The sequence below is a fragment of the Meleagris gallopavo genome, chromosome 11, assembly GCF_000146605.3.
Source record: "Meleagris gallopavo isolate NT-WF06-2002-E0010 breed Aviagen turkey brand Nicholas breeding stock chromosome 11, Turkey_5.1, whole genome shotgun sequence".
In the NCBI taxonomy this organism is placed as follows: Eukaryota; Metazoa; Chordata; class Aves; order Galliformes; family Phasianidae; genus Meleagris; species Meleagris gallopavo.
The window spans coordinates 22611695-22621880 of NC_015021.2; the positions used below are offsets into that span (position 1 = coordinate 22611695).

The 10186-nt window shown below is 53.9% G+C and overlaps 1 protein-coding gene across 3 annotated transcripts in view; it reads right to left on the bottom strand.

Annotated features, from left to right (window-relative positions):
- Window positions 1–10186, bottom strand: part of KCNAB1 (potassium voltage-gated channel subfamily A member regulatory beta subunit 1) — a 34554-nt gene that overhangs the window by 17786 nt on the left and 6582 nt on the right. Inside the window, exon 1 of one of the 3 annotated variants that reach the window (XM_010717023.2) lies at window positions 9765–10180. The exons of 1 other annotated variant lie outside the window; for it this stretch is intronic. In XM_010717023.2, coding sequence (XP_010715325.1) covers window positions 9765–9985 — 221 coding nt within the window. In that variant the 5' untranslated portion in view covers window positions 9986–10180. Of the gene's footprint in view, window positions 1–3938; window positions 3958–9764; window positions 10181–10186 lie in introns of those variants that run through there. One more of the 3 variants, XM_019619222.2, reaches the window with a different exon arrangement.

The following is a 10186-nucleotide window of genomic DNA, read 5'->3' on the forward strand; positions in this document are numbered from 1 at the left end:
ACATAACAAATGGATGCAGACAGCACCAGCGATGCCAACCTACACACGACAGCTGCCCGTGCCCCCAGCAGGGCAGCACTGCCTCCGGCAGCTCACGGCAGCAGGGCTGTGGGTCACATCACCCCAACAGAGGTGGTGCTTCCAGTACACATCTGCCACTGGAAACTGCTTTCTGCTGGTTGAGCTGCAGGCGTCTCCTCACAGAGCCCTCTCTGCTAATGGATCTGGGCAGTAACACCGTGTTTGGCTTCCCAAACGCTGTCCTTGCCATGTGCTTTGTGTGCACATGGCCGAGGTGCTGGAAAAAATTATGTCTATTGGAAAGAGCTGATGCTGAAAATGCCAAATCCTTTTAGTGCAAATGGAACCCAGTGGCTGCTCAGCTTGCGAGAGGGCATCCAGCACACAGTGCACAAACGAGGAATCTAGCTGTAATTGAATTCACTTTATGTAGAAGCGGAGGAGGTCGCTCTGTGCTCCATGAGGTTTGGCACCAAATGAGTGAGGCACGCAGAGCTCAATGGGGCCAGCAGCCTACAGTTGCCCCAGTGCCTCACAACCCCCCTCCTGGGCACAGCCCCTCCATCCACGTGCTCCAATTAGTGGGAAGGCTGCACACAGAGCGAGCAGAATCAACACCTGCCTGGGGCACCTCGCCTCCAGCACAGCCCTCACACTGCTCAGAAGCACATGGCCATTGATTTGGGGACCATTCCTGAGGCAGATAGATGCTTTGAGCAAACAAAAGCCTTCCAGAGCTGGCTCCCCTCAGCCCCTTAAAAGAAGCCACGTGTGTACATGCACAAAATAAAGCAGACAAAAATACACGTACATACCAACTTGCATCTTCCAAGTGCGTGCATATGTGCACATACATTGGATGCAGACACATTATCGCACGTTTATCTATGCACACACATACATGCACACATACCTGGAAGCTGCAAAACCACCAAGTGAAATCAATGGTTTGTTTCCAAGTAACTGGAGGGTGGAAGCTGCAGCAGTGCCAGGCAGTGCCCAGCCCCAGCCCCATGGCTCCCAGCAGAACCCCCAGCACCAAGCGTTGCCCTGTACGGAGCAGCAGAGCATCCCCAGCCAGCAGGGACTGCCCAAACTGCTCACACTATCACAGTGCTGTGCCCCAGGACATGGATGAGAAAAGCTCTTCCCTGCACAGAGGACAGGGACAGCATGGCACAATGATGGCACTGCCATAACTGCTGCCCTGCAGTGTGAACTCATGGCCTTGTGGCACTGCGACAGCTGCTAGGCTTGCACTGACGCTGCTGAATCGCTCCCACAGGGCACTGCACTTTGGGAGCCCGTGCTGCAGGGGGGAGATGCCATGAAACAGAGCACCTGCAGGGTCCGTGTGCCGAGCCCCAGCAGCTCAGGTCCATCCTTCACTCACATGCTCAGCTTTCCTTGCTGCTCCCAGCTCTGCCATCCTGTCTCTGCACAGCACGGGATCAGAACACCATCAGCAGGAGCTGAGATGCACTCCACACCACATCCCTGGTTACAGAAAACAAAGCCTAAAGCTAAGCAGCTTCAGTTTCAGAAAAAGCAAACAAAAACCTCCCCGAGAACCCCACCTGCCTGAACGGCACTGGCCCTGAGCCAGTCCCATTTCAGAGCTGAAGATGCTGGGGACCAGCATGAGGAGAGGGTGGAACACAGCGGCCAGCTTGGACCCTGAGTGCCACAGCCCCAGGAGCAGAGGGACATCCATCACTGCACCACAGTCCATGCACTCATTATGAGAGAGGACACTCTAGGCTGAAGTATTTATTTACCTTCTTCCCTCCTAAACTTTGCAAGATTTCTATCTGGGCAGAGTTGGAAAGATGCAATCTTGCAAGATACGGTCAAGTTTATGGAGCTTGCAGGAAAAAAAGCAGGGGTATTTTGTCACCACGTGGTCAGCAAGATTCTGCATCAGTGAGCACCTGGCACCTTGGAAAGTCTCTGCAGCCCTTTAAACACACAAAATTATGCTCATCAAAGAGAATTTGGTTCCTGCGATGCTGAATAAGCAGAGCCTTTTATTTCCACAGAACTGGGGGAAAAAGTGTTTTGCTTGTTGGGCATTTTGCTGCTAGCAAATCTATGAGCAGAACCATACAAATACTGGATGAAGAGGTGCAACAGAGCTGAACAACACGCAGGAGGACTTTATGGTGTGGCTGAAACCATAGTGGTATGTTCACAAGGAGGGCAACAACGGTGGCTTCCAGCCACAAAGGATGATGGGTTCAGTGACGGAAGTGGAAAAGAGGGGGAACAATGCATTGCACAGGAAATGCAGAACAGAGGATAACCAGAGGCATCTGAGATAAAGACTGACTGTAAGAATTCAAGGAGGGGGGGAAAAAAGGCTTATTTTCAGGAATCTCAGAACAAAGGCTGAAACCCATCCCCAGGGGATGCTTCTTTGTGATGTGGCACTGTAGGAAGATCAGATTATGTCTGAAATAAAAGTTAATTTTAGTTAAAAAGAGAAAAAGGCTTAAAACCAAGATGAATATTTGGCAACGAAAAGTGAGACTAATCACAGTGCTTAGCAGCTCCCTGAGGCCATTTAACTCCTTCTCTGGAAGAGATCTGATGAGAACGATGTCTGGTGGCACCGCTGGCTGCCTGCAGCCCACAGAGGCCTCTGTGCACAGGAGGAGGGCATCCACGTGGGTTGCAAAGCTTTCCTCCAGTTCTAGGTTTGCTTTTCACTTCTCCTTCACAACTTTCCCCTAATGAAGGTACCTCTGTCAGCACCCACAGCCACTGCATCGGCCCAGGGCTGCCACCATCCATCCTGCACAGCACAGGTGCACACAGCAGCAGTGCAAGGGGGAGCAAATGGCATGCAGTGCCTTAGAAAACCCAGAGCAAACCTCACGGCAGGGAAAAAAGAAAAGGGAAAAAGGAGCAGAAGGCTGCTGTGGGCAGTGGTGGGTGCTGCAGCTCAGTGCTCTCCCCACTCCCAGGGGCTGGGGTTGCCCTGCTGGCTCTCAGCAGCATCCTGCAGCACTTAGTCTGAGTGCTTTATCTTCTCAATTCCACTCCATTACTCCTTCAGGAAGGTCCTCTCTCTGCAGTAGCTGCGTGCAAGCTCCTTCCCCATCTCTGCTATAGACAGCTTGTTAAGTAACACCATATCATTTCTCGCTCAAAAAATGTCCTTCCCTGTGATGCCCTGTCCCAATTAACTCAGGGGTGCACGGGGCAGCCAACTATAAACCCTGCTCATTGAAACTGCCCTCACCCAAGCTCACAAAAACCCTTTCAAGTGAAACCAGCCAGGTGTGAGGGGTGCTCAGCACTGCACAGCAGCAAACCCACTCGGCACACACCCCAGGCCCAGCCCTGCTTTGTGCCCCAAGCTCAGCCAATGCCTCCCCTGGGTGCCTTACGGTCGCTTTGAGTTTAATTATTTCCTCTAAAGAGTAAATGCTGACAGTGCGCTCAGGACTGAGCAGGACCAAAAGGAATATGCAATTTATTCCTGCTTTATGGGTTGGGGTGAGGGCCACAGTGGGACATAGAATGCTCGGCCACGTCCCAGAGACGCTCAGAGCTGACAGTGTCCTTAATCAAAGGGAAAGGGGAGAAAGCATACCCAAGAAGCAGCCCATGCCATATGGCAAGAGTGGTGCTTGTCTCCTGTGGCACAGGGCAGGAAGCAATTGTAATTAACTGTTTTTAATTAACTCTAGTGCAGGAGAATGTGTAGGAGAGCCCAACGATAGCTGCAATGCTGGAGGCAGCAGTACTGCAGGGAGCATCCCTGCGCCAAGCATCACCACAACCTGCATCACTGCAATCCCAGACCCTGAGCTCCCCAAGTCCCAGGCCCTTCTAGGCTCACTGTACCCCCATAGAAAGAAGCACTCAGCCCAGCACCCTGCTGCAGACCTGATCTGCTGTTCTTCACACACCTCTCAGGCAGCACCTGATGCACACCCTATGGTCCTGTGTGGGGAGCACGGTCACACAACCAAAACCTACAGCCCTCCTGGCAGTGATTTATGGCCTGTGCCTCCTGTGCTGCTTAATCAGCTAATTAGCCGACAGCTGCTGCCTGCTACAATGATAGGACAAAGCAATCAGGAAGAAACACACCTGGTTATGCAGAAACATCTCAGTGCAGCCCCACAAACAACCCCTGCCATCCCAGCTGCTGCACGGTGCATCTTCAGCAGCTGCCCCCACTGCAGGTGTCCCAAACCAACCCGTGCAGGAGAGGCAGAAAAAGAGCCAGACTTTGTGTCACTAAGCAAGGGCTGAGCTGCTCAGAGCCTGCAGCTTTGCTTGTCTCTGCTTGGCTGAGAGAACCTTGTTTAAGGCTTAGCGACCTCCAACAGTGCCGTGGAAGCAGCAAGATGAAGGTATCCAACTTGTCTGTCTGCCCACCCATCTATCTACCTATCTATCCCTCCATATATCCAGCTATCCCTCCATCTGTTCATCCAGTGGTCCACCCATAGAATCACAGAATCACAGGATCATCAAGGTTGGACAAGACTACTAAGACCACCAAGTCCAATGGTGAACCCATCACCACCAACCCCCTGAGCCACGTCCCATCTATCCATCCATCTCCCCATCCATCTCTCTGTTCACCCATCCATTTCTCTATCTATCTATCAGAAATGAGACAGAGAAAAACATGTTGTTTTTTAAGAAAGAACAGAAGTTTTAAATAAAATCTATGCAATACCACACACACTGACTAAAGCATTTCAGACTCCACACCCACAGAAGAATAATCAGGCTCAGAAGAGCTCCAATAACGCCATTCCTCCCTTTCCACCCCCAGTTTCCTCACCCTGTGTTGATGCCACTGCCCACAGCAGCTGACCTTTACCAGTAACACCAGACCAAGGGGATGCATCCCACACGAGTCCTCATCCCCTGTGGCAGCTGGCCACGAGGACAAGGACTCCACATCCCCAGGGCTGCCCTGGGCTCCTTTGGTGCCCTAGCAGCCCGCATCCCACCCCATAAGCAAAGCTGGGAAAGAAGGAGTAGGCTTTCCTGTGGATCATCTGCAGGCAGTTTGGTTTATTGTTACCAAAACGCACAAAAATGTCACCATTCCTGAAGCTTGCAGGGGGAAAACAACGTTGCTTGGAAACATCCCCATTATTGCTTTGGAACAGCTTCTTTTTGAACAGAAAATGAATAAAATATGCAATTTGCTCCCTGCGAACAGGCTGCTTCACACAGCAGCGAGGCCCAGCAAAGCTCCTGGGCTGAGCTCCTGCAGGAGCCTGGCAGCAGGGCAGCGACCCACAGCTTTCCCTCTGAGTGCAAGCAGGCGGGAGGGAGAAAGGTGGGTGCAGAACTCTCTGCTGCTGGCACTGCTCAGCCACCGCCCCCAGAGGCCCAGCACCCAGCAGACTTTGCTGTGCTGCTCTTGCTGTTCTGAGCTGGTGACAGACTGCACACTTCGCACCGCTGGAGCATGACAGTACGCTGATGGGTCTGCATGCAAAGTTTGCAGTACAAGTGCTGGCCCAGATCGTGCTGGCCAGCTGCTCGCAGCATGCAGGGTGAAGCTGCAGCTCTGGGGCCCAGTGCAGCACTGGAGCAAGGAGCTGCTCCTCAAAGCACTGCTGAGCAGCACAGCCCCATGGCTCACGGCTCTAGCAGTAGCTGGCAGTGCAGGGCTGCAGGCATTAGGTGCAGCTGTGCCCTGTCCCCTGCTCTCTTCGCACTTTCCAAACATTCCCGCCACACACGCAGCCACAGGCATGGAGGCAGCTGTCTGAGCTGAAATTCCCTGCAATTTTCTTGGCTGCATCTTTTAGAAAGTTGCCGATGACGCATTAAAATGGCTCAGCTCTCCGAAAGCCCCCGGAGCTTTGCAGGGCCCTACAGTGAGAACTGCACAGGGCCATGCATCCGCCCTGAGCACCGAGCACTGCCCTGTCCCACTCTTGCTGAATGCCTCACACAGCTCTATGCTGTAGCAATAGTCTGAAATAAAAGATATTCTGCTCGAAATTCCAACCGGACTCTGTTGAAGTGCCCACGCTAGAACAATACTTTTTAAATGCCTTAAACTGCGCACTTCACTGGCAATTAAGTTAGCAGTGTTTCTACATCACATCCTTTCTTTCACCCATTTAAGCATTAGATTAATGTTGTCATGTGGTGTTTAAATGGAAAAAAACTCAACACAGGAGCAGCCCGGGAGTGGATGTGGCACCCATCCATGCCAGCAGCCCAGCAGCTTGCAGCCTGCTGCCCGGCAGCTCACTGGCACCCACAGCCACACCGCACGGCGCTGCCATCACACTGCATCTCACAGTTCTAGAGCTCATCGCCTCCCAGTGCCGCCCAGTGCCACTGTCCCATGGCACCAGTGCCAGCGCCCCATGCCAGCACTTCTCTCACCCACTGTCACGTCCCATCCAACGGTGGCAGTGGCAGACCCTGCACACAGCTCTGAGGCACAGCTGCCACCCACAGGCTCTGCTTCAAAGCTTCACCTAAAACCCCTTTGTGCAGATGGAACCTGGAGGAGGAGAGGCGGCTCCTTTGGATCCATTAAATCTGCAGTCCTGGGGGCAAATGCATTGTGAATGTAAGGGCAAACCCTTTTCTGCTCACTGGAGCGGTCTTACAGCAGTAAAGTGAAGCTCAGGCTATGAGCCGTAAAAAAAAATCCCGGAGAGCTATTGAAATAATATGTAACCTTGTGGCAGAATAATTGGGCTATTGCCTGACAGCGCTTAAAGCTACCCATAACTGCAGCAAAAGCTATGAATTCCTGAACACACGAGGCAGCCATCTGCCTGACGTCCATAGCAGCAGGCAGGGACAGGGAGGACCCGAGCCCCAAAATACCACGAGGAGATCCTCGCTCACCACAGGGCACGGCAGCGGGGAGCTCACCCAACTCATGCACCGTGCATTTCCACTGCCTGGCATCTGCCCACAGAGCTTTGCCAATGCAGCGCTGGCATTCCTAACGCAATGCGTCTGTATGGGAAATCCATACCTTGCTGACAGCACTGCAACGTTTCTTGTGGCCCACGGTGCGTGCAGGAGGAGTGGAGGAGGAAGCTTGAGGCCGTGCTGTGAGGGGAGGGTGCAGCACTGTGCAGAGGGAACAGTGGGACCACAGTGGGGGTTTATCCTCATTGCATGCACCAATTGTGTTTGCCACCAGAGGCTGATCTGGGTGGGGAAGCAGGATGTTCTGACACCCTATTTGTCACGGCTTCCCTCGCAGAGCACGGGATGTCTGCCCCAAGGCACAGAGCTGTGGGGGGGCAGGGAGGTGGCAGCCCCGCACCCATCGCAGCACCCAATACAGCAGATTGCAGCCCTGCAGCCACAACACCCTCCAGGCAAAGAGGAAAATGCTGCACCCCCAGATAGGACCCCACGTACCCAGCCGGACACACCCCCCCCTTGCCCCATGGTGATGCAGCTGCCACAAGTAGTGACATGGGGAAGCCCCATCTGATGGTTCCATGGCAAGGCCGCACGTGGGCTCACGGCACGTGGCAGCTCGCTTCCTGCAGCCGTGCACTGCTTGCTTTGTGCTGCTTTGATGCCTGGGTGATGCCACAATTAGACGTGAAGGAAACGAAGTGAGCTGGAACAAATGAAATGTGAGCATGGAAACACACCTGGATCCTAGTATTTGCAGACATTCCTAAAAGAACGCATTTATTCCAGTGAGCTTTGTATTTTATGTTCCAATCTGTTCTCTCATCTGGAGCAAAGCCAGAAATGAGCCACGTCACGAAAAGCCCCAGTGCCAGCTCTTCTCCCCGCTGCCCCAACACTCTCTCTGTCACCATCTCCCTGTACACAAACACAGCAAGACAAGGATCACTCTCAGAAATGGCCTGCCATCCACGGCACCAGGTTCCCTGCAATGCTCTATGGCAATGCCATAATGCCCTGCAGCAAGGCAGTGCCATACCCCGAGGCAATGACCCATGGTGATGCTGTGCCCCGTGGCGATGCCCCATGGCAATGTCCTACGGCAATGACACAGATCTCTCCAACCACAGCATCCGCATGTTCCGTGCAGGTACTCAGCAGTGCTGGAGTGCTGTATTTTTAGCATAAAACAAAAGGCATCCTAAGTAGCACGTCACTTCAGGCAGCACACATTGTAAAGCTTGTCAGCAGTGACATAATGCAAGCAGAAAATGAACTGGGAAGGACTTCAGCCTGAAATACAAGGGAGCTGAGGACTTTACAGCATTACTACTGCAGCTGTTGGGGAAAGCCTTGGGCTTCTCCAGGCACGGAATTTCCCTTGGATTGAGGAACCAGAGATGAACACGAAACACCAGCTCCGTCACTACTGGAAAGCCTCTTCCCTAACCAAAGGTTACCTCAATCCAGCAGCAGCACCGGGGCTGAGCCAGGAGCTTTGTGCAGCTCTTCCTCCCGTTTCCCCCATGCTGCTTCTCTTGGGGGAGAAATCTCCTCTAGGTACGGAGAGATTTGGGAGCAGAACCAGGGATTAGTCACAAGGATAAAGCCTCAGCCCCATCACAGCTGCGATGCTATTCCTGCTGCAGTCCCCAGGCAGCCTGCAGCCGGGAGCCGGTGGAGCCATGCCAGCTGCCAGCTGGAGGCAGAGCTCAGCCCTCACTGGAGAAACCTTCCCCAGAACTAAGCCTGGGATGAGTTATAGAGCCCCAACTCTGCATGGCAGCAGAAAGTGCAGCCGCCTCATGCGTTGGTCATGGTGGAAGCCCCAGAAAATCAGCAGGAATAACTGCTGACAATCAGCACATGGGCCACAACACTAACAAGCAGAAGCTGGGACTTGGTGATGGGTTACATCTGTAGCGCTCCGTGCTTGCGCACACAGCAGTGCAGGGCAGCAGGCATGGCCCCGGGAAGTCACTGGGGCCAAACCCACAATGCACAGCAAACAGCAGCGAGCATCACAGCAGCGAGCATCCCACCCTGCTCTGTCCGTACCACTCGCAGTGCTGCTATTGCCATCTTCGTAACAGCAGTGCTGTGTGGAGTGAGCCCCGTGCTGCACACACCTGGTGTGGAGCAGCAGCCCAGCACAGGGCACAGTGCCCACCCCACGGCCGGAGCTGCAGAACCCCGAGCCCCACGGGCTCTGCTCAGTCGGGATTTGTCCCCCAGCAGCTGATGAGGGGACATCCCAACCAAAAATAGCAAAGTGACAAAGCTAGGAGAGCCCTCTTTTTTCAGCTGAAAGTGTGGCAGAGAAGCCCATCAGCTGGAGCATCTCAGAACAAAGGAGCAGCCCTGTACTGGTTTTCCAGACTATGAGCAATCTGTGCAAAACATTCTGTAGGAATGCTTGTAATTTCCTTCTGCATCTCACTGCCCCTGCCCGGGTTGAAGTCTGCGATGGAGCAGCACGGAGGGCAGCTGCTCACCTTCGCTCTGTGCACGCTGCAAATGAACTTTTCCTGTCCAGCCTCCAACATGCTTTGCTAATTGATTCTGCTCATTAACATCAGCGTAAGTTATGTCAAGCACTTCATGGGAACCATCTTAACAGCAGTGCCATAAATTCACAAGTATCCCTTGCAGCCCACACGGGTGTTCTTTGTGCAAAATCACAAGCACACACGCTGGCAGAAGCCTTAGCACTTCGGTTATGCGGAGGTTTAAAGATCCCCTCAATCTCAGCAGCTCTCTCTTCTGACACCGGAGGCATCCGGAGAGGAAATTCTATAGAGCTGCAAAGCAAAGAGCCATCACACACCGCAACCGAGCAACGGGCGCCGCGACCGTACCTATATTTCATGCCAGTTTGCTTGGCGGTGGATTCCTTGAGCGAGATGTGATGCTGGGGGGTGAAGGTCCCCAGGCTGCGGGCGATAATCGCCACGGTCCGGAATTTGGCCCTGGCTGCGTTCACCACGTTGGGCGCGGCGGCGTTCTGCTTGCTGATGAGCCGCTCTTCCCCATTGCGACTCTTCAGGTTGTGCTCCGTGCAGGCGATGGACACCTGCATCTCGCCCCGCGCCCCGGGAGGGCCGGTGCCTGGGGCACGTCGCCGGGCAGAAGCCCCCAACCCAAGCCCGGCTCGCGGTCACACCTCCCCCGGCGACGGCCGCGGTGGGTCGGGGAGCGGCATCAGCCTTTAGTCGGGCGCTCGGGGGAACATGGAGCTGCCCCCGGTGCTCGCAGGCTTCGCCGCCGCCGCGTTACATCG